At 44.7% G+C, this 27,657-nt stretch overlaps 1 protein-coding gene across 1 annotated transcript in view; it reads left to right on the top strand.

Annotated features, from left to right (window-relative positions):
• The first annotated feature begins 2,974 nt into the window (after positions 1–2,974).
• UXS1 (UDP-glucuronate decarboxylase 1) overlaps positions 2,975–27,657 on the top strand; it is a 104,444-nt gene continuing 79,761 nt past the window's right edge. Inside the window, exon 1 of the mRNA XM_065400699.1 lies at positions 2,975–3,093. Coding sequence (XP_065256771.1) covers positions 2,997–3,093 — 97 coding nt within the window. The 5' untranslated portion in view covers positions 2,975–2,996. The remainder of the gene's footprint in view (positions 3,094–27,657) is intronic.

Below are 27,657 nucleotides of genomic sequence, written 5' to 3'. Positions count from 1 at the left end.
ACCATTCTTAATGTCCAATTTAAAAACACAATGGAAAGCAATGGTGATTCTATGCCCCTTTATTTTACATCAAACTTTGACTTGAATCAATTGCTTAATTTTCCACCAATTCTTACAGCACTACAGAAGTCTCTGTACATGACTTTTATAATTGCAGTTATCCTATCTGGAAAGGATGGACTTTATTATTTCTATAATGCTCGTGTCCAAACTGAATCAAATGCCTTTGTGAAGTGGATGAAAACAGCAAACATCCTCATTCTCACTTTCCCCCCCATCAACTGTGGGAGCATGAATATCTGATTAATGCAACTTTGGCCTGGTCCGAAGCCACACTGTTCCTTTGCCTACTACTTCCTTTAAATCTAGCCTTAATCTGTTGACAATAACTTTCATCAAGATTTTTCCTGGTATTGATCATAATCTTATACTTCTATAAGTATTTGGATCGGCAGGATCTCCTTTCTTCAGGACCGATACAACTGTTGCCTTTAGCCAGTCATCCAGTACCCCCTTTTGTGCCCACACCTTCTTATATATTTTTCCTAATGCCTTGATAATCCAACAGTCTTTGGCAGCTCAGCTGTTATATTGTCTGTTCTAGCAGCTTTTCCATTTTTAACTGCTTCACTGCTCTTTCTATTTCCCCTTCTTATGGTGGTCCAGTCTGCCTTGAAAGCTGCCCCATTCATCTAGTAGGTGTAGAATGCTTGCATGTGGATGAACTATAGCTTTCAGTACTTTGTCAAAAGGCTCTTTCCATACTTCCAGCACTGCTTTGGCATTTGTTATTTATTCACTGGTAGCGTTTCTTACTGCTTACATCATTGGCCTGATTGTGTTTCCATACAACTTAACCTTATTTAATATAGTTTTCATATATTGTTTTCTTGACACCTCCTCTAGTTGTTAAAAGCAACAGAGAGTCCTGTGGCACCTTTAAGACTAACAGATGATGCATGCATCCGACGAAGTGGGCATTCACCCACGAAAGCTTATGCTCCAATACATCTGTTAGTCTTAAAGGTGCCACAGGACTCTCTGTTGCTTTTTACAGATCCAGACTAACACGGCTACCCCTCTGATACTTGACACCCTCTAGTTGTTGAGTCTCGTCTTTCCAGAAATTTTGCTTTTCCAGTCTTTCTTTGTGATTTGTGCTGCAGTGTGTTGTGCCACTGTATGTTGAGATCTGGATTATTCTGGTGAACTAGAACTACATATTTTGTACTAAATTTGGACTATAAAACTGAGGAGTGTACAGTCATAAATTAGCTGGATCCAACAGAATACAGGTGCTAAAGTAGGGGTAGAGGGACTTTTTGTCCCATGATGTGTTGGATGGGGGGCAGGTTATTCTGATGAACTAGTTAGGAGTAACACTTGTTCTCTCAGGTTTCAGAGTGGTAGTCATGTTAGTCGTATCAGCAAAAACAAGGAGAAGTCCTTGTAACACCTTAGAGACTAACAAATTTATTTGGGCATGTTCTCTCTTTTTTTATGGTTAATTTTCAGGGTTTGTGATCAAAATGATTCTAAAATTGAGCAGGTTCTAGTATTCAGAGGCCAGGTCTACACTGCAAACTTTTGCTGACTAGTTGCACTAGTGCTGGTTTTTGGGGTACTTTTGCAAAAGGATCTGGGTTGTTTTTGGTGCAGTAGGAACAGCTAGATATGTTCTTAGCGAAATTTGGGGTTAAAAAAAGTCAACAAGATCAGTGTTTAGTGTTAAGTTATGTTAGTTAATGGTGTTGATGAGGTGTAGTCTCTGATTGATGTAGGTGAGACAATAGAAACATATAGGGTGGAGAGTTATGCCACCAAAATTGCGCTTTTGACGGTAATGCTTATTTTGCACCGAGGTGGTGTTGGAATAAACTATACAGCAGGGGTCGGAAGTGGTGTGCCGAGTCTTCATTTATTCACTCTAATTTAAGGTTTTGCGTGCCAGTAATAAATTTTAACATTTTTAGAAGGTCTCTTTCTATAAGTCTATAATATATAACTAAACGATTGTTGTATGTAAATTAAATAAGGTTTTTAAAATGTTTAAGAAGCTTCATTTAAAATTGAATTAAAATGCAGAGCCCCCCGGACCGGTGGCCAGGACCCGGGCAGTGTGAGTGCCACTGAAAATCAGCTCACGTTCCACCTTTGGCACGCGTGCCATAGGTTGCCTACCCCTGCTCTACAGGTAAAAAGCAGTTTTGCTGATATAAACGGCATAGCTATGCCAGCAAAGTGCAACTAGTATAAACCAGGCCAGATACTGGAACTGTTGGGTCAGATACATGCTGTTAGCCCAGCATGTTTTGGAGTCTGGATATTTAAGGTGCATTCCAAATGGTAAAAGAGATGTCTTAGTTAGGCAATAACATTCGGGCTCTGTCTGGGGACCAAAATCAGGAGGTTGCAACGCTGTAGTCGCAACGCTGTAGTTGTTTTGTTTTGCTGGAGTCGGACAGCAGCTAAAAGTGCTTCTCCATTTCAAGCGGGTGGGATGCAGCAGGTGCCAGACCCGAGTGTATTTGCAGAGCTGTTGCGGCCGGGCGCTGCAGCGTCTGGATTATTTGGGTGTGTTTTTTTTGTTCTCTCCTGGAGCAGTAAAATCACTGGGGCTGGGACAAGACAGGCTGGCTCCATGGGGCAGACACAGGTCCTCATGGCGCTGTAAGGCGGGGATGCACCAGGGGCTCGGGGGGGCTGATGCCCCGGGAGCGGGGGCGCTGGAATTTGAGAGCCCGGGTCCAAAGCGGGCAGCACCCGCCAGCTCTCCAGTGCCAGCGGCGCGCGGGCGCAGCGATCACGCGGCCCCGCTGTGCCCGCCCCGCGCAGGCGCGCTGAGACACGAGCAAAGCCTCCTCCCGCAGAACACACCTCTCACGCCGAGAGCGACGCCGGCCTGCGCATGCGCCCAGGCCGAGGCTGGGGCAGGAACTGGCTGGCGGCGGCGGCTGCTGCTGCGGGCGGAGTTCGCGCCGCGCGCCCCGCCGGGGATGGTGAGCACGGGCCCGCTGCTGCGCCTGCTGACCGCCATCGACCGCCGGAGGATGAAGCTGCTCATGGCGCTCGCCCTCGCCGCCTACGTGGCCTGTGAGTGGGGCGCGCTCCGCCGCTGCTGCAGCTGCGCTTCCCGTTGGGCCCCGGGCGGGAGGCTCCGCCGCGCAGCGCCCCTCTGCCCTCCCCAGCAGCGGCAGGCTGCGGTGCATGCAGCTGTGCCCGGCGCTGCAGCCCGGCTAGGTCCCGCCCAGCTACTTGACTCTGCCCTGGAGCAGTTTTGGGGGGCGGGTAGGGGCCCTCCTTGGCCCATGTGCTGCCTTAGAGTGGCAGGGGAGGGGGTACCGAGGGCAGCCCCGGGTCCCAGAAGCAGGTGTGCCCTTGGCAGGAGATCGCCAGGCGCGTTTGCCGGGTTACTCAGCATTTGAAAAATTCAGTGCCTCCCCCGCCCCCCGTGTGTTGTTTTCTGAAGTTGAAGTTGCCCTGCCGTGGTGGGGAAAACCTCTCCCAACACACAGCTGATGGTGCAGAACAGCAAACATATGGCTCAGCCGCTTAGTAGCTGTACTTGTAACTTACACAGAACAGTGTTTAAAAACAAATCAAACCCAATAAGAGAGAGCATTGGGGGGCACCTCATCATGGCTGCCGAGAGGGGGGACAGTTGTACCAGGGTCCTGAGCTCTGGGCCACCCCTCCCTCCCCCCAAAAAGCCTAACTCCTGTCTAAATAAAGAAAAGGAAGGGAATGGGGCCCTAGCGAACATGATGTACCTGCGCGCAATATTTCTTCTGATGGGCCTCACCCTAATGATAGTGTTCAAACTGCCTTGTCCATGATACCTGGGTTCACTTACTGATCTTAGCCTTTATAACATAACTGTTGAATATCAGGGGGTAGCTGTGTTAGTCTGTTTCTACAAAAACAACAAGGAGTGTGGTGGCACCTTAAAGACTAAGATTTATTTGGGCATAAGCTTTCGTGGGTAAAAACCTCACTTCTTCAGATGCATAGAGTGAAAGTTACAGATGCAGGCATTATATACTGACACATAGAGAGCAGGGAGTTACTTCGCAAGTGGAGAACCAGTGTTGACAGGGCCAATTCAATCAGGGTGGATGTAGTCCACTCCCAATAATAGATGAGGAGGTGTCAATTCCAGGAGAGGAAAAGGTGCTTCTGTAATGAGCCAGCCACTCCCAGTCCCTATTCAAACCCAGATTAATGGTGTTAAATTTGCAAATGAATTTTAGTTCTGCTGTTTCTCTTTGAAGTCTGTTTCTGAAGTTTTTTTGTTCAATGATAGTGACTTTTAAATCTGTAATAGAATGACCAGGGAGATTGAAGTGTTCACTTACTGGCTTTTGTATGTTACCATTCCTTCCGTCCGATTTGTGTCCATTTATTCTTTTGCGGAAGGACTGTCCAGTTTGGCCAATGTACATGGCAGAGGGGCATTGCTGGCACATGATGGCATATATAACATTAGTAGATGTGCAGGTGAATGAGCCCTTGATGGTGTGGCTGATGTGGTTGGGTCCTCTGATGGTGTCGCCAGAGTAGATATGGGGACAGAGTAGGCAACGAGGTTTGCTACAGGGATTGGTTCCTGGGTTGGTGTTTCTGTGGTGTGGTGTGTAGTTGCTGGTGAGTATTTGCTTCAGGTTGGGGGGTTGTCTGTAAGCAAGGACTGGCCTGCCTCCCAAGGTCTGTGAGACTGAGGGATCATTTTCCAGGATAGGTTGTAGATCGTGGATAATGCGCTGGAGAGGTTTTAGCTGGGGGCTGTATGTGATGGCCAGTGGTGTTCTGTTATTGTCCTTGTTCGGCCTGTCCTGTAGTAGGTGATTTCTGGGTACCCGTCTTGCTCTGTCAATTTGCTTCCTCACTTCCCCAGGTAGGTATTGTAGTTTTAAGAATGCTTGATAACTGTTGAATATTTATCTTATACTTTTTCTTCTCAGTTATTTTTGTGTTGAGCTGCTTGTATTACTCAGTGATGTACAAAATCCAGTGTAAGACCGAATGTGTTCATGGTCTAGAAGTGGTGTGGGGCAGGGGTTCTCAACCTTTTTCTTTCTGAGGCCTCCCCAGCATGCTGTACAAACTCCATGGGCCACCTGTGCCACAACAATCGTTTTTCTGCATATAAAAGCCAGGGCCAGTGTTAGGCGCTAGCAAGCAGGGCAGTTGCCCAGTGCCCTGCGAAGCTAAGTTGCTCAGGCTTCGGCTTCAGCTCCAAGTTGCAGGGCTCAGAGTCCCGGGCTTCAGCTCCATGTGGTGGGGCTTTGGTTTTCGGCCCCCTGGGCCCCAGCAAGTCTAATGCTGGCCCTGCTTGGCAGATCCCGTGATACCTGATTGTGGCCCCCCATGGGGCCCCAGACCTTGGTTGAGAACCTTTGGTGTGGGGTATAACTAAGAAGTTCTCCAGGAGGAGAACTCTTCTCGTTTCTGTATAGCACCTAATATCTTTTGAGTGCAAGTAGATAGTGCTCTAATATTGTGTGTTGTGCAGTACTGAGCATGTTGGATTCTAAGATCCTGGATGGAAGCATAAAAATAGATGGGAGAATATTAAGATAATTATTGAAAAGAACCCTTAATTCAGGCTCATTGGACCTGAATTAAGTTGTAAAGCCCCAGAATTACATGGCCCCTCCCAAGTCGTCTCCTCCTGGCTGCCCAGTTCAGTCTATTCATTAGTTTTCTGTGGGCAATTTGTGTGTATTTAAATTCAATTTATTTTATGCTAGCCCACATTTTTTATTTTCAGTGTGGTGCAGATCTTCCTGTTGACAAGTAGCTTCACTATAGAAGTTGGCTGGGATGATGCTGGAGACTTTGGCATTTGGGTTGGGGACAATTGGAGCTTTAGATACCCACCAGAGAGACATGTGACCGAGTTTAGTTTTGGGTGTGCAGGAGGTAGTTTTAGACTTTTATTTATTTATTAGATGGGTTGGGATGTATGCATTTCTTTTTTCCTTCTCCGGCAGAGGTGATTATATATCGTGGCAGAAAAGATGTTTGACTTCCATGTTCCCCACCCCCATCAACTGTTGGTAGCATCTAGCTGCCCCAATGCATCTCAGTAGCTGCAGCTACACTAATGATGCGCACTGTTTCAACTAAAATGGGGCCATTAAAATAATTCAGTTGCCAACAATAACTATCATTAGGCGCCATAGGACAGTTCACATCTCACTAAGTTATTTCAGGTTGCGTGCAGACTCGGGCAGGCATCAGTAGGTTGCTTTATATCCATTAACAATTTGAAGGTTTTCTTCATAGTCATAAGAACTAGAGACTTTATTAAAATGAAAACGTAATGTCTAGAGCACTGTTAAATAAAAATAAAAAATAAACCAGAATTGGGTGGCAATTTGTGGCCACATAATTATATTGTCTAGGGGCTCCTGGTTCTGGGTAAAATATTGGCTGGGTTGTTTTTTAGCCGGCGGTTCATGTCTACCTTCTAGTGCAGGGGTAGGCAACCTATGGGCACACGAGCTGATTTTCAGTGGCACTCACACTGCCCGGGTCCTGGCCACCGGTCCGGGGGGCTCTGCATTTTAATTTAATTTTAAATGAAGCTTCTTAAACATTTTAAAAACCTTATTTACTTTACATACAACAATAGTTTAGTTATATATTATAGAATATAGACTTATAGAAAGAGACCTTCTAAAAATGTTAAAATGTATTACTGGCGCGCGAAACCTTAAATTAGAGTGAATAAATGAAGACTTGGCACGCCACTTCTGAAAGGTTGCCGACCCCTGGTATAGCTACACATGTGCTACATGCTGCCGGTGGGTATTGTAGATATAGCCCAGGGGAAGGGGCTGGTGTCTTAGTTGATTATAAAAGATATTGTGCTTTTGCTTATAAAGCTCTTTAAGAAGTAGATTCCTTTGTGAAGAGTTGGCAAACTGGATGTAGGGCCTACTGAATCCAACTGAAAAAGTCTCCTTACATCTCCAGTACCAAACTGTGCGACTTTTAGGCGTTCCCTTTTTTAAGGACCAGATCCTACAATTGCTCTTCTCTCTGAGCAACCACTTGGATTGCAGTGAGTATCGTGTAGAGATTGGTTGCAGAATCAAGCCATTAGTCACTCGTTATAGAACTTAGTGATTTCCTAGGAACGAGAGATGTCCTTACCTTCCCCTTAAATTCACCCCAAAGACATTGTAGTCCTCATTTTCATTAAACTTGTTTCAACTGACTTAAAGGAACACTGTCCACTTGAAATAGCCTGTAATTCATGTTTTGTAAAAACAAAGTCCAAGAGGAATGTTCCACAATAATATTTAAAAAAAAAAACAAAAAAAAACCAACCCCCTGAAAACAGTTAATTTAAACTCCCCTGCAAGTCTGAAACCCAAACTTTGCAGGGCTAAGAACATGAAAGTGAAAATAAACAAAAATGAAATGACTTAATTTTCATTGTCCAAGACAAGAAAAATCCAAATAGTAAACAGACTATAAATAACAAATAAAATAGATTTTAAAAATCTTTCACTTTTTAATAATGGAGTGGCACTAATAACATACATAAATATATTTGATTACACCATGGAGGCCAAGAATTTAAAAATGGCTACCTAAAAGCAGGCTCTTAAGTCCATACTTAGGCAGGTAATTAAAGCTGTGAGCCTGTAAAGACTTATGAAGCTGCTCAACTTCACTCATGTGTATAATCTTATTGATGTATGTGAATCTCTTCAGGATTGGCATTTTATCTAGGTTTATAAGTGTGGACTTGGAGTTTAATTTTTGAAAATCTTGGCTAGGATTTTAAAATTGACTATGCCCTTTAAGTCTGTAGAGTCCTGCATGGATACAAATTTATATCGGTGTATATAAATCGGTATCCGCGGAACCGCAGGGCTCTCCCGGGAACTGCAGAATGTGGGGCTACCTCTCCCAAGAGCCAGCTCCCTACGCCGGCAGCTCCTCTGGCATGGCTGTACTGCCCACAGCCCTGTCCCTGCCCCTGTCCCTTCCATGTAGCTGTCTGCGTCTCTTCTCTGGGGGCGTGCACAACGCTTGAACACAAGAGCACGACCAGAGACAACTGCTGCCGGTGAGCCTGATGCTCACTCTAGTGAGCAGGATTGGGGGTAGTACAGCCCCAGTGGAGGAGCTGCCGGTGTGGGGTGCTGGCTCCTGGGAGCGGCAGTCTGGCACTGCGGTTCCGCAGATACTGACTTATATCTGCATCCTCAGATATAAATTTGTATCCGCGCAGGACTCTATAAATCTGCATAATTTGCTTTAATCTCAATATTTTCTTAAATCACCTAGAGATGTCTTGATATGATAAGGTGATCAAATGTTCTTTATTTTCTTTAAGATGCAAGAATTCCACTTCCAGTATACTGTACTTCAATAATTTTTTGATCATTCACAAACCATATAATTCTAAGAATGCATATTAGTGGTCTCCCTCCATTTCACCTCAAAAATGTTAGTAATATTCCATAGTGAGGTCTAGTATTACTATGACTTCATTACTTTTTCAAAATATATCACAGTACATTTACTACTATAAAAAGTAAATATGCCAAAATAATGTGCAAAGTACATTTTTGGAGGGTATTTTGATTTTTTCCTAGTAGTGTTTGTTTACTTAATTGTTAAATTGCAAAATTGGGTGAGTTGCTGTGATCTCCAAATATGTGTTAGTGAGACTCTAATGTATATTCCAACACAGCAAGTAATATAACCTATAACTAAAACCCTTTTTTTTTTTTTCAGTTTAAACCGATTTTTTACCGAACCTCCCCCCAGGTTTTACAAAAAGTATTTAGTTTTTTTTCTGATTTTCACCCTACTTTTTATCATTCAAATATATATAAAAAAATCTTATTCTATTAGGAAAATACAATACATTGCATGAGATATATGTATTACCGTAATACAGTAGTCTATGTATATGCAAAGCTGCCTGTTGAAGTAAGGCTATGTATTAGTCTAGACCAGGGCTCGGCAACGTTTGGCACGCGGCTCGCCAGGGTAAGCACCCTGGCGGGCCGGGCCAGTTTTATTTACCTGCTGACGCGGCAGGTTCGGCCGATCGCGGCCCCCACTGGCCGCGGTTCGACATCCCGGGCCAATGGGGGCGGTGAGAAGCCACGGCCAGCACATCGCTCGCCCACGCCGCTTCTCGCCGCCCCCGTTGGCCCGGGACGGCGAACCGTGGCCTGTGGGGGCCGCGATCGGCCGAACCTGCTGCGTCAGCAGGTAAATAAAACTGGCCCGGCCCGCCAGGGTGCTTACCCTGGCGAGCTGCGTGCTGAACGTTGCCGACCACTGGTCTAGAAGATGCACATAATAAACAAATAGGCATGCATGCAAGCTCTGAAGTGCGTGAGCATCTGAATGTACAGTAACTCCCCACTTAATGTCCTCTCGCTTAACGTTGTTTCGATGTTACGTCCCTTCTCCATTACAGAACATGCTCGTTTAAAGTTGTGCAATGTTCCCCTATAATGTTGTTTGGCCTCCTGCTTTGTCCATGGCTGGCAGCCCCTCTGTCAGCTCCCCTACACACACACACCCCGGCGCCTCCCACCCGCCGGCAGACCCTGCGGATCAGCGCCTTCCCCCTGTTCCCCCCCGCCTCCTGCCCGCGGCAATCAGCTGTCTTGCGGCGTTCAGGAGGCTAGGGAGAGGAGCGAGGATGCAGTGTGCTGCCTCCCTCCTCTGCCTCCTGCCTGCGGCAATCAGCTGTCTTGCGGCGTTCAGGAGACTGGGGGGAGGAGCTATAATTCAGTCATTTAGAACTAGATTTTATTAATAACCTCCAGATAGTCAAACACTTTCTTTATGGGTTTGATTCTCCAATGCCTTGCACCTTGTGTAGTCATTTACTTGTTTTTCAAGTGAGTGTGAAACGCCACCATTCTCATTTAGCAGTGTTTCACACTGACTTTGCACAAGTGAAATTTAGTGCCCAAGTGGAATTAGTGGAAAGTAGTGGAGAATCAGGCCCTTTGTCTAAGTGTTTGAGTATCTGGAGTCTAACGATTAATACAAGCTAGTTGTAAATGACTTTGAGAGTACCATAGGTCATCCTCAGCCTTCCCCCGTCAACTAACGGACCCAGTACAGGTTGGACAAGGCAAAGATTATAGTGGTCTGTGTGACATTACACTAGGCTACCTTTCGTGTCACATCTGCTTGCGGGCTGAGGGTCTGATGGAGATGCCTTTCATTTGTGGGTGCAGATAAGAGTCCTGTCTTGCACTGTTACCAGTTTGTCAGACCATTGGTCTCTCAATTCCTGGCAGCGCAGCCCAAGGTAATGTATTACAGTTCTAGGACTGTAGTAACTTCTGTTAGAAATAGGGACAGATGGGCTCGAGGTATGGGCTTCTGTCCAAGATTTTTTCCCCTAAGAACATGTTTACCTGGAAAGATGATGAACTGTATCTCTCCCACCTCAGTCACTATTGTGTTCTGTGCCGGAGGTGTGTCCCCCATCAGAGTAATGAAGGGCATAATGGTCTTTTCATCCTTCACACTCTCATCTCACAAGTGTTCACCCTTTGGGTTGCATTTTCTCTGTCTTTTCACAGAAGCCAAGTTGTTACCCAGAAAGTTAGAGCTCTAACCCCTTCAAAATTTCACCTCAGCTGACTGATCATTCTGACAGGGAAGTTTCATAGAATACCAGGGTTGGAAGGGTCCTCAGGAGGTCATCTAGTCCAACCCCCTGCTCAAAGCAGGGCCAATCCCCAGACAGATTTTTGCCCCAGATCCTTAAATGGCCCCCTCAAGGATTGAACTCACAAACCTGGGTTTAGTAGGCCAATGCTCAAACCACTGAGCTATCCCTCCCCCCGCTTTGTTTACCAATCTCTTTGTTAGCCTGTCAAGGTTCTCTGAGCAGTGTGGGTAATACCCACCTAACATCAAGAGTCCTTACTGAGGGAGGTGCCCTGTACCCTTACAGTATTGCCTGGGAAACAAAACTGAAGTTTTGTGGCAAGCTTAAATTGACAGTGTCACTTTAAGGAAAACAGCAAATAAGTTTTAAAAATGAAGACTACAGTGCTGCCTGGGAAAGAAGTAGCTGCATAATACTTAACTTTGTAGGGTAGACATAGCCTAAGTTGTCTTAAGTTATGTTGATGTACAGCCACCGCTATGATTAAATCACTGTTGCACGTCCATACTCTACTCCTTGTGTTGGTGGAACGCATCTACAGTGGTAGCTCTTGCATTGACACAGCAGTGCACTGTGGGTAGCTATCCCACTGTGCAACTGACCCCAGGGTGTTTTGGGAAGGATTTGCAATGCCTTATGGGGGCAGGTTCAGTGTCATATGATGCCGGTTTCTCAAGCCCATCATTCCATGGGCATCCTACTGGGGTTCCAGCCGCTTTTCAACAGCACTGGTAACCTGCGAGTCAGCCATCTGCGTCAGACAGCATGGATCCTGCGCTGCTCTTCAGTATTGTGCTGTGCGTTATGAACACAAGGCTATAAGAGGAGCTCAATGTGGGTGCTATTTACCACTACCCTGACCCCAAACCACTCCTTGTAGAAGTGGCAGGTCTGTGGCACTGCACCAGAGGTGACTGTTTGCCTCTCCAGCCTTCTGCTATGCCTGCCACAGCTCTTTGAGTATTACACAGCACTGCTGCATGTCCCTATCATACCCATTCCCCTCCATGCCCTGAGCAAGTTCCTGAAGCTGGAGCAGAGATGTTCCTGCAAAGCCTGCTTTCCCCACAGACCCAGGAGATCCAGCACCTCCCGTGTACTCCAGGCGGGAGTGTGTTTGCTGTGTGGAGCTGGCATACTCAGCTGGGAGCTCTCCACACCAAGCAAACAGGAAGAGCAAGTTCACCCGTGTACCTGGCTGCAGGGCAGTGGAGTTCAAAACAGTGACCGGAGCAGTCACAGTGGGCATTGTGGGATACCTCCTGGAGGTCACTTAAGTCAATGTAAGCAACACAGTGTTTAAACTGAGGCCTTGTCTACGCTACAGGGGAAATTTGATCTAAGCTACTCAATTTGAGTTACGTGAATAGCGTAACTCAAATTGACGTAGCTTAGATCTACTTACCACAGGGTCCACGCTACGTGATGTCAAATGGGAGAGCAATCTGCAGTCGATTTATCGAATCTTCACTAGATCCGCTAAATCGACTGCCGATGCATCGATCACCGCTCGTCTAAATGTAGACAAGCCCTGACACTGTTTTGCTCTGTCGCCCTTAGCGCTACGCCTCTCATTAAGGTGGTTTGATTATGTCGGCGTAGCCGGAGAATTAAAGCAGCAGGAGGAGCATTGCAGTGTGTATGTCAACCTAACTAGGGAGGTGTAAGCTTCCTTATGTCAACAAAACTGTGGCCTTAGTCTGATGTCTTAGCTGCTAGACATGGAGTGCTGCATCTTCCTCTTCACCCCCACAGAATATGGAGTAGCCTTTGTGATCCCAGAGTACAGGCAGCCTACAGAGATGTGCTGGACTAATAGGTGCAAGAGGCTTATTTTGTGTGGATTAGACTCTTTAGTTCTATTCTGTTTGATTTCTGTAGCTTTTACCCACACCACAGGAGTGTTGTGAGGATTAATATCTATACAGTACTTCGTAAATGTAAACGCTAAGCATTGGTTTTATCCCATCTTAAGGCCAAGAACTTGCACTCTCCCTGTTTCATTTTAAAAACTGTTAACTCTTGAAGACCAAACTTTAACATTTTAAGTGGCCTTAACAATACCTTTATTGTAAAACTATGTTATCTCAACGTAGACACCAACAAGAAAATGTGCTGGCCTTACTTGCCTTGCATATATTTCTGCTCTGACCTGGAAAAAAAATCAAAATACTAGGTTTGAACGTGGGGGGAACACTCTAGCTAGCTCTTGTTGGTAGAAACTACACAGAAGCACAACACAATAAGGACATGTCTACACTTATGTCGGCAAAACTTTTGTTGCTGAGGGATGTGAAGCCGTCCCCGTCCCCCCCGAGCAACATAAATTTGGCCAGCATAAGCTTTTGTGTGCACAGTGCTATGTCAGCGGGAGTCGCTCTCCCACCGACATAGCTACCGCCATTCATTGAGCTAGTTTTGTGATATAGTGTGGCTACACGAGTGCTCTTACAGCTATGCTGCTGTAAGCTTGTAAGTGTAGACGTGGCCTAAGTTTCTGCATACAGTATCATCTAGAGAAATACATCTGTAGTTTTAATACTGGTGATGGAGACTACATTATGGGCCAAGATCCTCAGCTGGTATACATCAACGTAGATCCGCTGAGCAGCAGAGAGTACACTGATTTACACCAACAGAAGGCCCTTTATATTATTTTTACCAGAAACTCATGTAGAGACAAATTAACTAAAATATTAGACTTTTATTGAATAATCTGTTTTCCGAGCTATTGAAACATACTGTTTAATATATGCATTTTGAATGTAACTGGAACACTTAATTCATATTTAACAATATTACCACGTCACTTTCATATCGTGCTTTTCATCCGAAGATCTCAAAGTGCTTTACAAAGGAAGTGTCATCATCAAAGTGCTCGTATTTGACTTATTTTACCAAGTATCACCACTAATACTCATTTGTATTGAACAATATTTCAGACAAAGGATGACAATACAATTTTTCAGGTCCACATTTCAGGCATTTCACGTTTTTCAGGTTGACAAATGTTGAAGGAACATAGCCACCCTAAATATCACTCCCTTTTTAACTTTTTTTTTTTTTTACCTACAGTTGTTGCCGGGCAACCCCTAAAATTACTATTAAGGGAATAGAAGGGGAAAAAACCTTTGTCTACTTTTTTTTCAGTTAGTTTACTTTGTGTGTTTGGAATGTGTAAGTTCAATGTTTACCTGGATATAGTCAGTCACTCCCCGTTTGTGTGATTCTTTCTCCTGTGCTGCTGTGTGAAGTACATCACTTATAACATATTAGAAAACTGTGATTGTTAAACCACAAAAATTGAAAGGCTGACTTAGAGGCAAGTGAAGTATCAGAAATTGCTTTTAGTGACTTCTGAAGTTGCCTAGATTGCAAGATGTCAGTATCAGTTTACCATAGTTCAGTATGTAATTGTTTACATGGTGTTTCAATTACCCTGTGACTACTTTTAAGCATGTGTATGTCTGTGCTGCAGTTAAAAACCCACGGCTGGCCCGTACCTGCTGACTTAGGTTCGCAGGGCTCTGGCAAAGGGCCCTGGGCTCTATGACCCTGTGAGGTGGGAGGGTCCCAGAGCTTGGACTCAAACGTCTACACCTCAGCTGGCATGGGCCAGCCGTGGGTGTCTGTTTGCAGTGACACTGTAGACATACCCACACTGTCTTCCTGAGGAATTGGGACTGAGAAAGTTAGAGAACTTGTTGTTGGCAGATTAGGCACAGCAGCCAGCTTGCTACTTTATTCCCAGGCAAATAACTTCTAGGTAGTCAAAATGGTGCCAATGTACATGCAGTGCATACAGTACTGAAAACAACAACAAAAAAATCCAAATTAAAATATCATAGTTAAGAGAATCTAAGTGTCTGAAAGTGCGTATGTGTGAAATGTTCCAGGAGGTGGCTTCATGATTGTGAAATGTACTGTATTCTTTGGGATGAAAGTAAATGTTTTTTCAATTTGAAAAGCGTGAAGGTCTGTAAACAAGAACATGAGTATTTAAAGCTCAGGCCTGTAATTGTTGGTAGCTGATAAGGTACTATAACCTGCTTGCACTAGGTTATAGCACATAGCAAAAAGGGGTTAAATGGAAAGAAATGGTACAAAAAAAGGGGAAATGAACATGCTAAAAGGAAAACATACGCGAGGAAAGAAGTGAAAGAATTGATGAGGGAGGAGAAAGATTGTCGGGGAGAGTTGGAGAGAGATACATCTAGTGATGAGTCCAATCACATTGGTCCTTAAATTATATTGCTAACTATAATATACAAGACAAAATAATAAGCATGTATACATGATAAGCATCCCTTATTATACAAGTTACAGTACATTTTTCAGTATATCAACCTTATCTTTAATTCCAAAGTTGATCTCCCAAACACAGTTGCATGGGAGCATGTAGAAGTTTACATGGTTGCCAACTTTTCCACGTGATGTTAAAGATGATAAGGGCCCTTGCCGAAGGCAGAAGAGTATGTAATACAGCAGAGGAAAAAGGTGCAAAGGTGTTTTCCTGGTGTAACTTGGAGCATCCTGAAGATTGGGAATTAGCGGTACCTCCTTTTTGCTATGTGATGACTAGCTCTGGGATAATTGTGTTATGTGGCAATATAGAGTGGAGGAATGTAAATTCTCTAACTCATCTGGTATAAGTGGTTTGCATATGCTTTGGCACAAACAATTGGAAGCATGTGGCTTCCCATTTTGAAGTTTATACTGTAATTAGGAGGTAAGGATGTATAATCAGCTGAACTTGAGCTCCAAATGCAACACTGTGTCCAGAAGGGCTAATGCAGTCCTTGGATGTATAAAGAGGGGAATATCGATTAGGAGTAAGGAGATTATATTACCTCTCTATTTGGCACTGGTGTGACTACAACAGGAATATTGTGTCCAACTATGGTGAATTCAATTCAAGAAGGATGTTGATAAATTGGACAGGACTCAGAGAAGAGCCACAAGAACAATTGAGGATTGGACAACATGCCTTATAGTAAAAGTCTCAAGGAGCCCAATCTATTTAGCTTATCAAAGAGATGTATAAGGCAGAGGTGGGCAAACTACAGACCGCGGGCCACATCCGGTCCCCAGGACCATCCTGCCCGGCCCCTGACCTCCCGGACGGGGAGGCTAGTCCCTGGCCCCTCCCCTGCCCCCGCAGCCTCAGTGCAATGCACCGCCAGCTCTCTGGGCAGCGTGGCTGGCTCCGGCCAGGCTGCACGGCTGCAAGCTCCTGCCGCTCTGGTAAAGCGGGGGGTGGATAAAGGGTTCCGGGGGGCAGTCAGGAGACCGGGGGCGGTTGGATGGGGGGGAGGGGAGCAGGGGCGGTTGGATAGGCGTGGGATTCGGTGGGGGGCTGTCAGGGGGCGGGGATGTGGATAGGGGTTGGGGCAGTCGGGACAGGGAGCGGGGTGGGGTTGGGTAGGGGGTGTGATCCCGGGATGGGGCGGACAGGGGACAAGGAGCAGGGAAGGTTGGATGGGTTGGGGATTCTGAGGGGGGCAGTTAGGGGGTGGAGGCCAGGCTGTTTGGGGAGGCACAGCCTTCCCTACCCGGTCCGCCGTACAGTTTTGCAATCCCGATGTGGCCTCGGGCCAAAAAGTTTGCCCACCCCGGTTTAAGGGGTGACTTGATCGGTTTGTATGTACGTACATGGGGAGCAGAAATTTGGTAATAAGCTCTTCAGCCTAGCAGAGAAAGGCACTCCATGTGCAAGAAAAATTATTTCATAGATAATTATCTTTGCCATTGGTAAATCCAGTAGGATAGTACTGTAATATAGCAGTGCTCATATGATACAAAGATGATTTTACTGAGATTTACGTTAGAAAACAATATTACTGTTTGAGATTGGGATTATTCCTTAACATCTAATTGATAATCATAGACTGTCTTTACAGACCTAGATCTAAACCTTTGCTTCATAACTATTAATTCCACATTTAGGGTCTGCAAAAGAACTAAAATAAGTTTCTTCTTTTAATGTGTGGTAGTATCTGTAATACTAATTATCATTTTTGATGAGCTCTCCTTGTGTACTTCTCCAGTCTGTCAAGTTCTCCTCTGTGATAGCCTGATGTTACCAGGCGACTGCAACTTCTGAGTGACCATGCCAACACTTTTAAAAAAAATCATTTGTAATTTAAAAAAAAAAAAAACTGTTGTGAACATTATTGCATCTCTTGCTGCATGGAGAACTTAACATGAAGTGAGACATTTATATACTCAGTTGTCAGAGGTCTGCTCCAGAATTTCAGGTTACTCTATAAATTAGTTTCTTCTATGCACCATTACTATAGATAGGGAAACATAAGAAAATGACTAAAAATTGATTTAGTCATTTTAGGGGAAGATGGAGGGAAGGGGCGATGGGAGAAATTACCAATGTACAGTTAAATTTCACTTAGACTAGAGATTGTGAATGATTTTTCATAACTCTGCATTGGTGCAGGTGTACAGAATGTAGTCATTTAGAAAGGAAATCTTTTTTATATAATGTTATCACAGTGATCCATACCTGGAATTACATAACAAAGGACAATCAGATTTCAACCGTCCTTGCAAAGTATTTTAATTGAGAAGATTCCTGAATAAAATATCTGGTTCTGAATTTTTATAATTCTTAAATTAATGTACTGGTTGAAGATTTGAAATTATAAATGTGGTGCTTTTAATTCGTCTCTCTGATGTTTTATTTTTTAATTTTTAAATAAAGACTCGAGAGGTCCTCACAATGGATTAAGACTTGCTTTTAAAAAAAATTTCGGGGGGAGGGTGCCAGAGAGAAAAAGGATAAACTTGTGGGTGCTGGCACTGGCACAGACTTCCTGTGTGACATTCGGCAAGTCACTCTTACCTTCATTTTACAGATGGGGAACAAAGGTAACATTATTTCCTTAAAAATAACAGGAGTACTTGTGGCACCTTAGAGACTAACAAATTTATTAGAGCATAAGCTTTCGTGGGCTACAACCCACTTCTTCGGATGCATAAAGAGTGAACCATATATTGAGGAGATATATATACACACACATACAGAGAGCATGAACAGGTGGGAGTTGTCTTACCAACTCTGAGAGGCCAATTAAGTAAGAGAAAAAAAACTTTTGAAGTGATAATCAAGATGGTTCAGTACAGACAGTTTGATTACAAACATTACAAACATTGAATCTATCTCCCCTTGTAAGTATTTTCACACTTGCTTCTATCAAACTGTCTGTACTGAACCATCTTGATTATCACTTCAAAAGTTTTTTTTCTCTTACTTAATTGGCCTCTCAGAGTTGGTAAGACAACTCCCACCTGTTCATGCTCTCTGTATGTGTGTGTATATATATCTCCTCAATATATGGTTCACTCTTTATGCATCCGAAGAAGTGGGTTGTAGCCCACGAAAGCTTATGCTCTAATAAATTTGTTAGTCTCTAAGGTGCCACAAGTACTCCTGTTATTTTTGCGGATACAGACTAACACGGCTGCTACTCTGAAACCTGTCATTATTTCCTTACTTCACCAGGGCAGTGAGGATTAATTAATTAATGTATACAAGGTGCTCAGATACTATGGTGAGGAGTGCGGTAGAAAAATCTATAAATAGACAAACAGTAAATGCACTGTGTACTAATGACCGGCAAAAACAACAAGGAGTCTGGTGTCACCTTAAAGACTAACAGATTTATTTGGGCATAAGCTTTCATGGGTAAAAACCTCACTTCTTCAGATGCTGAGGTTTTTACCCACGAAAGCTTATGCCCAAATAAATCTGTTAGTCTTTAAGGTGACACCAGACTCCTTAGTCTGTATCTACAAAAACAACAACACGGCTACCCCCTGATACTTAATGACCTGCAGACACTCCTGCTGAGTACAAAAGAATCAAAACATATGCACATAAAGCTTTGTTCTTGATTCCAAGTATTTAAAAGGCTGATGTCTTCCTGCTGTAAACAGCATCTACTCAGAGCAGAGACTTTGGCAAATGTAAGCAGATATCAATTTAATGGTGGATTATTTTTTAAAGTATGGCATATTTTTCATATTTCAGTTTGAGCGCTAACTTTTTTACTTTTGAGCCTATAGATCAGACGCGGGCAAACTAGGGCCCGCAGGCCACATCGGGCCTGCAGGCCCATCCTGCCCAGCCCCTGAGCTCCCGGACTGGGACCCTAGTCCCTGGCCCCTCCCCTGCTGAACCCCCTGCCACGCCGCCCCGTGGGCCGCACTCTGGCCCATCGCTCCCGCTGGGCAGCGTGGGGAGTGCAGCTGGCTCTGGCTGGGTGTCGCGGCTGCGAGCTCCTGCTGCTGGTAAGGGGGTGGGGAGCGGAGGGTCTTGGGGCAGTCAGGGAGGAGGGGGCGGTTGGATGGGGCGGAGGTTCTGGAGGGCAGTCAGGGGATGGGGAACAGGGAGGGTTGGGAGTGAGAGTCCCGGGGGGCCTGTCGGGGGCGGGGATGTGGATAGGGGTCTGGAGGGCAGTCGGGACAGAGAGCGGGGGGGGGGGGGGTTATAAGGGGGTGGGATCCCAGGGGGCAGTTACAGGCGGGGGGTCCCGGGAGGGGATGGTTAGGGGACGAGGAGCAGAGGGCGGTTGGATAGGGGGTGGGAGTCCCAGGGGAGTGTCAGGGGGCGGGGGTGTGGATAGGGGTCAGGGCAGTCGGGACAGAAGGCGGTTGCATAGGGGGTGGGAGTCCCAGGGGGGCTGTCAGAGGGCAGGGGTGTGGATAGGGGTCAGGGCAGTCAGGGGACAAGTAGCAAGGGGGGGTTGGATGTGTTGGAGGTTCTGAGGGGGGCAATCGGGGCGGGAAGTAGGTGGGGGCAGAGAGGGGGCAGGGGCCAGGCTGTTTGGGGAGGCACAGCCTTCCCTACCCAGCCCTCCATACAGTTGCGCAACCCTGATGTGGCCCTCGGGCCAAAAAGTTTGCCCACCCCTGCTATAGATCTCATATTTAACTCACGTGCCCCTCCACTGAATAAAGTCTCGAAACAGCCTATAATGTTCCTTTAACATAAGAACCAAGTGGCAAGATCCCTGTTAATATGCATCTGTTAGCATAATTACAGAAATGGCTTCTCCAGGCAAATTGAACAACTTTTAAAATTCCCAGAGATATCAGCTACTCAGTAGAAAGAAAACCATCCTTTGTTGGACTGTACCTCTTGGACCTCTCTTGTTGATGGTGGCTTATCTGATTCAGTGTTTATCCAGAGAACAGAGCCTTTGGTAACTCACCAGATATTACGGCTAGGTGACTGTACTTGCTGTGTGGCCATGACATTAGTCTTGTTTGGGTTTTTTTACACTTGTGGGGCAGGAGGGAAAAGGGGGTTTGTGAGCTGGGACTCTTGAGAAACAAGAGTGCTAACATTTGGATGTAAAATTTTAAACAGCTTGGCTGTGTAGAACTGTGATGTCTTATTTCAGAAACTGCCCTCCTCCCAGTCACAAGGACCTTCATTCTCCCCCCTCATTGCCCCCAAAATAGATTAGGTAGGTTCATGGAATGTTTGCTTTCTGGAAGCCATAGCTTTAAGCATGTAGTATCTGTAGTATTGATTAGCCCTTGAATGACAGTCTTCAAAGCACTTTACAGTTAATACTCACAACACTCCTCAGTTTTTTTTCCTGAAGGGGAAATAGAGCCAGAGAGGTTGAGAGATTTGTCCTGGATCAGAGGGAGTCAGAACAGGATTTCAGCTCCTCACTCCCTTGCGCAGTCCATTTAAGTAGACCCTTGTCTCTCTCAGAACACTCCAGAATCTTCAAGTTTTCTTTTGAACTTCTAAATTTTTTTTTTCCTGCTATTTTCATTGTGGAAAACCCACCTAGTGTAAATACAAGCCTTCAGTGGGATGCCAGAGATGTTCTTCTTGAAGTTGATGTTTCAGAGACAAACTGCGCAAATTTCTGACTCTTTCTGACTGTTTTGAACTCAATTTAGGGCCTGAAAAATCCAGTTGTACTCTTTCCTTTTCAGGGTACGTCTGCACTGCATCTGGGAGGTGTGATTCGCAGCATGGGTAAGCAGACTTAGGCTAGCTCAGCTCAAGCTAGAATGCTAGAAGTGGCCGTGCAGACCTTGCAGCAATGCAAGGTGGGGGCAGGGCCTGGGGCAAAGCAGAGGGTTAAGCACCCCCTGGGCCCTCGGGAAGCTGGTGCCTATAGCTCAGGTGACTAGCTCAAGCCACCGCCCGTGCTGCAGTGTCAACACTGCTATTTTTAGTGTCCTAGCTTGAGCTGAACTAGTGCAAGTCTGTCTATCTGTGCTGGGAATCACAACGACCTACTGCAGTGGTAGATATACCATCATAGGTCACAGAGATACTGCCGGCCAGATTATGGCCTACATCTCTGCAGATTCACTGAATGCTACTGGTCTGGTCTTTACTCCTTACCTGTGAAATGAGCAAATTGGACTTGAAGCCAATAGGATGAGGTAATCTTGGAACCATAACGGTCCAGTTCTTTCAGAGTTATGTTTCTGTATGTCATTGCCCTTTACATCCCATCAGAATGGTTACGGAACAAAATCCCACTAACTCTTTCAGTACATTTTCTGTACTGATGAATCCAGACACAGTTCTCAGTTTTAGACTTTCTTATTAATTTGCATATTTATTTATTTATATCAATAGTTTCCTATTTGTGAGCTCTTCTCTAATTAGTTGTTACAGAATTGCTGCTTATGTGCTTTGCTCAGGTCTCTAATTGGGGTAGAGAACCTGTGTGTGTGGTGGGGTGTCTATCTTCCATCAATGAGAAACCCAGAGTGCTCTTCCTAGTTTACTTACAGGGGCTGGCTTTGTCGGTCTGTCTTAGTATCAGCCTCTGGCTAGTAGGTGTCTAATTACACCTCTACCCCGATATAACACGACCCGATATAACACGAATTCGGATATGACGCGGTAAAGCAGCGCTCCGGTGGGGCGGGGCTGTGCACTCCGGTGGATCAAAGCACGTTCGATATAACGTGGTTTCACCTATAACGCGGTAAGATTTTTTGGCTCCCAAGGACAGCATTATATCGAGGTAGAGGTGTAGTTTAAAAACCCTTCTCTCCTTCTCCCCATGATTGCTGGGAAGAAGCTGCTTTTCTTATTCCCCCCAACGGGGATGGGGGGATAAATGCAGTTCCTCTTACCCATGTTGCTGTACTCAGCCTCCTATCGGCTGCTGATCTTGGGTCATATATAATATAAGAAATTTTACTAGCTCCAGTTCCTTTCTCAGCTGCCAGTGCCTTTCTCTCCTGCATATTTCCTTTCATACTGTTCTGCAGCTGAATGGGGAGCAATTCATGTTTTTGGCTGCCAAGTTCTGTACAGCTCAGTGTGAGACACTTCTTGATGGTGAGAACAAATCACTGAATAGTGGGACAGTTGTGTGGGAGATGAACCTGATCTCACATGCAGGTAGAGATGTTGGAGGAAATAGGATCAGCTGAGAGGGGCCAGGTTGACCATAAGGAAGAAGGACTGAGGAGCAGGCATGACCAGAAACCTGTCTGGAGCATTAGGGTCGGTGGAGGGAGACTGGAGAGAAATTTGAGAGAAGCTAGGAGAGCCTAAGGCAGCCTCTCACTTCACTCTGCCTCTGACCCTTCTATCACCTGCCTTTCAGCCCCTGTCATCTCCCTGTAGCCCATACCTGCTATCCTGCCACGCCCTCCCCCACACCTCTGCAGTGTTCTCTGCACAGCTGACTTCCACCACCCCCTATATTGTGTCCTCCTGGGGTCCAGCAGCGGAAGCATTGAATGTGAAGAGAGACAGCCTGGCTGCCTTTGATTAGTGCACTTCAGCATCCCCCTCTCACCACTTCTCCCCTTGTCCTCCCCCCCCCCTCCAAAAAAAAAAAAGCATCTGGAAAGAGGAACTGCTAGGGAATTCCTGTTGTCTGTCTGAAGCACTGCTGGGTGAGGGAATCCAATTCATGAGTGTGTGACGGGTAGAACTGTCTGAATTTTTCAAGACTGAAATTTTGGCAAGCAGCAGCAGCCAAAAAAAAAACAACCCCAAACCACCACAACTTTTGCACAAATGCACTGCTTTTTAACCAGCTCTAGTATGTGTCTCCTGTGAGCTGGCATGACACTTGACAACCTGGAGGGGGAGAAGTGATTTTGATGTAATATGTAACATTTACCATTAATCTCAAATAAAGAGGTTTTATTTTTTTGACCTGAGACGGTCTTTGAGTCTCGAAATGAAAACTGTATCTTTTACTGCATCTTGTGTACAGCAACTGAAAAAGTGCATACACTCAACAAAGTCCTTACTGAGAATGTGAATGTACTGTTTCTTTTTCATTTCTAGTAACAAATAAACTTGCCTTTAGGAAAGTGAACCGTTCTCACAACTTATAAAGATAAGTAGGATTCAGCCATTTGTGTGGATGTAGGAGTCAGCCCTTTATTTAGTGTTATGCAGACTCCATACCAAAGGGGTATATGTGCCTAGTTATTTTCCCTTATGAAAAGCATGTGGGATTCACTCTGCACATTCCTTCCCAATCCATCTTGCTCATTGGGTAGTCTGGAGATCTTATTATTTTATTTTTTCAAAATCAATTGGATAGAATAATGGCATGAATAAGATGCCAAACTGTGAATTAGTTTCAAGCATATGGGATTAACGGATAATTGGTTTAAAAAATAATAGCCCAGAGTTCAGACTTTCAGAGACAAGGAGACAGATAGACTTATTTTACCATAATGTACCATTCCACTGGCATTAGTACACTACTTCGCATTGTGAAAAGTGTTTGTGTAAATATTTAATTGTTCATCTTGGGGGGGAAAAAATAGCTCACTACTGGAAGCTCAAGTCTATTAAATTCAGGTGGGGCATCTATTCTGGGCTTAGCTGTGGACCTTTCCTGGCAGTGATCAAGAAGTCATTTACAACTCTTGTTCTGCTCAGTTGAAACCACAAGGAGCCAATTCATAGAAGAGGTTAACTGCCCTTCAGGAACAGGTGGAAGAGGCTTTGTCAGACTGATTCCTCTAACCCTGAATCCTACATGCCAACCAGCTGTTTTTAACCTCTTGCCGTCTTCTGTCACTCCTCCTCGGGAGGGTGTGTCTGAGGTAATCATTAGAGCTCTCATTCAGTTCACATTTTGTGGGCTTTAGTTATGCTAGTTTTAGAAGGCAATATGATCTCTGTGTACCTTCTAAGGTATTGGGATGAGTCTGTTAGGTCTGTCGGATATTTGGCTGTCCTTCTCTCTTGCCTCACCCTATTTCCAAAACATGAGCCATCTAGTTCAGCTGTTGTGCAGTCTTGTGGTTCTCTTTTTGGGCCCTGTATCAAAGGCCACATTTGAATTAAACAAGAGTGAGGTTGGTTGGTTGGTTGTACTATCATTAAACACCTCTAGCACCACACCTTCGAGCTGCCAAAACTTTCCAGTCCCCACCTTCTCCCAGAACCAGATGCCTTAATATAACCCTAATACAGTCCCCACCAAAAAACCCTGATCAACAGTTGTTTGCTTAAGTGCAAAACCTGCCTTGCAAACACTTAATAGCAAAACAATAACCAGTTAAGGGAACCGTCACTAACCCAGCTTAACTGCTGCTCTCCTGCACATTACACTAATCCATTTCACAGGTAGTTCTTTGCACCTCCACAAGAAGCTCCTTCGTACATACGAAGAAATACAATACGGGCAAAACCCCCTCTAATCTGCGCCATAATGCAAAACCTCAACTCTCACCTCAGCAGTGTTGAGGCATGAGCTACGTGCAGATGTACATTGGCTAAAGAGAATACTTTATAAATGGGAAAACACGAGGTCATAGTTAAGTTTTTGTGTTCGGTTGAGTTCAAGGAATTTTGTGTATTGTTTCTCTGTGTGTAAGGGATATTGTTGTGGAGTAACTCAGTGCAACCTTAAGTATGGAATTGCTACTGTGTCTCCATAATTGTGGCCTTTAATTTTTTTTTCAAATATAAGAGCTTTTGAAAACTTTGCCATAAACTTAATAAAAAAGCTGTTTACCTGCATAGCTGTGGAGTTGTTGGTAGCTGTGACGTCACAGCATGGTCCATTTTGGGAAGAGAAAAGTGGAGTTATTAGAAGTTATGTGCTGAGTGCCCGCTCTTCCTGTTTGTTCTGGGCACGTACGTCTACACTGGAATAAAAGACCTGTGGCACAGCCACACCTGGCCCAGGTCAACTGACTTGGGCTCAGCCTGCGAGGCTGTAAAATTGCCGTGTAGACATTCGGGCTTAGGCTTAGGCCCGAACGTTTACACGGTAATTTTACAGCCCAAGCCCTGTGAGCCTGAGTCAACTGACCTGGGCCAATCGTGGTTGTTAAATTGCTGTGTAGCTGTACCCTCAGTTCACAATCCTACTTCTAGGTCAGTTGTCATGCAATATTTTTATATGGCCTCATTTTAAAAGTTGGTTTCTTACTATAGCTCCAGTGAATACTTTTCTACAGCAGGGAAGTGAAAAACTTGGCATTTTCCTTGCAGCTGACTACCTTCCTCATCAAGCCACCTCAGTTTCTCTCTGCCACTTGAAAACAAATTGATAATTTATGTAGGGCATTTTCCTGATCTACAGAATCCTATTATAAGAGCATTTTGACAATGTGTGCCTTAAGAATTCATGAAATCTCTCTGCAGCCTGCCCAGTTCTGGCTGTGGTCTTCACTGAAAATTTTATTTATATATTTTTATATATATATTCTTTCCTATCTGTAAAATTCCAGTGGAGATAAGACACAAGTAGTTTTACCCCAGTGTAGTTAGTCAAAGTCAACCCTAAGCCCCTCCCACCTGGGGTCCTCCTCAGTATAGCTAGTCAAGGTAAAAACTAGTGCCTTTTCTCAACTAACTCAATGTGGACTCCGAGGGATTGCAATATAAAAATGCACCTATTCTTTCAATGAAGACATAGCCTTACTTCCTTCCCTATTCTGTATACAGTTTTGTGATGCCTTTGGTTGTGGCACCACTGAAAGTCCTGAGATTTTGGAGGTAGTCCAAAACCTCTTTGTTCTCTCCTTCAGTGTCATTCGTGATGCTTTGCCAGCCTTTCCTCTGACCCTTTCTCTTACTTTTGCTCTTCCCAATCCCATTATCCTGTAGATAATACTAGCTTTGATACTCCCTTCATTTCCTTTCCCACACCTGCTCCTGTGCAGTTATCCATGCTGACACCATGCCCAAAATGCCATCCCAGAGCTTATTTCATAGTCCATAACATTGTCCTAATTTAAAATCCCTCCTATAAAAACTCGCGTATGCAGTATTTCCTACAAAAAAGGATTCACTTGCTTTTCCCCTATCAGCGCCTCAATGGTGCACACATAACTGCATTATAGTATTGCACTAACCCTTCTTCCCCTCCTCCACAGCCTTTTTTATTTTGTCTCCACTTGGGGTCACTGTGGAAGGCCTTAAATCAGGGGTTCTCATAACAAATTTTTTGGTGGCCTCATTGCTGGTGGCTACGCTGACAATTTTCCCTAAAATATTTAATTAACTTTAGGAAAAACAAATAAATATGCACATACATATTTGCAAATCATTGTAATTTATTGAATCTTTTTGCTGACTCAGTAAAAATAATATACAGTTGTGTCTATTGTTTACTGGACCTAAACAGAATAGAAACACAAATAAGGTGCTCAGCAGGTTCTTGTCTTTGTTGTTGTTGTTTCTTTTGCTTTTTTTAAAAAGACTTGCTAGCTAGTAAGTCTGCTGCTGTGAAAAGTGAGCCTGGGGACAAATTAAGCCTTGGATGGGGAGGTCAATAAGGGGAATGTGGGGACTAGAGGGGATGCATAATGGGCCGGCAGAGGCAGCGGGGGCCAGGGGCGATGTGGGGGTGAGCCTCACAGCTGGGGTTTGTAGCCCTGTGGCCAGAGCCTGTTGCCTGCCACCCCAGGGCTGGAGCCCGACTCTACATCCCCAGGAAGGTGGGGAAACCTACTAACTGCCTGCTCCTCCAGTATTTGTCTCTCCAGAGGGGGGCATGGTCCAACCCCTGCTGGTGGCCTGGGGGAGGGACCACTACTTCGCTGCTCCTCACACCACTGCCCAGGAGGCTGTGGCCACAAGAAAAGCCCCTGGTGGCCGCGTGTGGCCACAGTGGCCGCATGGGAGAAACGCTGCGTTTAAAGCCTTGTAAATGTTGTTGTAAGCTTTTGTCTTCTATATATCTCTGTAAAGCACCCGTCACACACTTGGGTGCTGTAAACAAACAAATAAGAGCCCTAAGGAATTACATACAAACCTGAAGCTAAGTTGTTATACTTGAGTGTCCTTTATTTGGCAGACTAGTTCATTCACCACCACTCCAGGACTAAAGCAGCCTACAGGCAATTGAGGTCACTGCAGAAACTTTTTGTATTCCGCAGCATATGCTAATACCATAACTGAACAAGACTTTTCTCCCCCCTAAGAATGAAGGAATTTGTGTATTTACCCTGAGGCTTGTTGTGCAAGGACTTCTGGAGAGACTTAGACTTTATTAGATTCTGTGTCTTGCTTATTAGGCAACTCGCCCTTCATGTTCAGCTTTCCCAAAACACCTAAAATTGCCTAGTGCCTAATTCAATCTTCTTAATAATTGGGGGATTTCTCTTTTCTCAGTTCATCTCACACTCCCTTTCCTAGTCAAAAGTATTAAGAAAATACAAGGGACCTGACACTCTTAATATAATCACATAAGCACTGAACAGGTTCAGAAAAACAATTTCAATAGTGAATAGTTTCACCAGACTGATATTCCATATCTCTGTATCTCACTATAGAAATAGAAAAGCTGACATCTGTTTGTTTACATTGCATTGTATTGTGGCTTATATCCAGAAAGAGAGATGCTCTCTCTCTCATTTATATACCTGTGTGTATATGTATGTATATAAATAAAAAGAGGGTTAAGGTTGCCAAGGAAAGCATTCAGAATTAAGAAATGCCACTTGTGATGAATCAGTCTTCTCCCCATGATACAGTCTTTAAGTGA

Source organism: Emys orbicularis, chromosome 1 (genome assembly GCF_028017835.1).
Source record: "Emys orbicularis isolate rEmyOrb1 chromosome 1, rEmyOrb1.hap1, whole genome shotgun sequence".
Taxonomy (NCBI): domain Eukaryota; kingdom Metazoa; phylum Chordata; order Testudines; family Emydidae; genus Emys; species Emys orbicularis.
The sequence above is the reverse complement of the archived record's forward strand: the minus strand, read 5'-3'. Positions and strand labels throughout refer to the sequence as shown.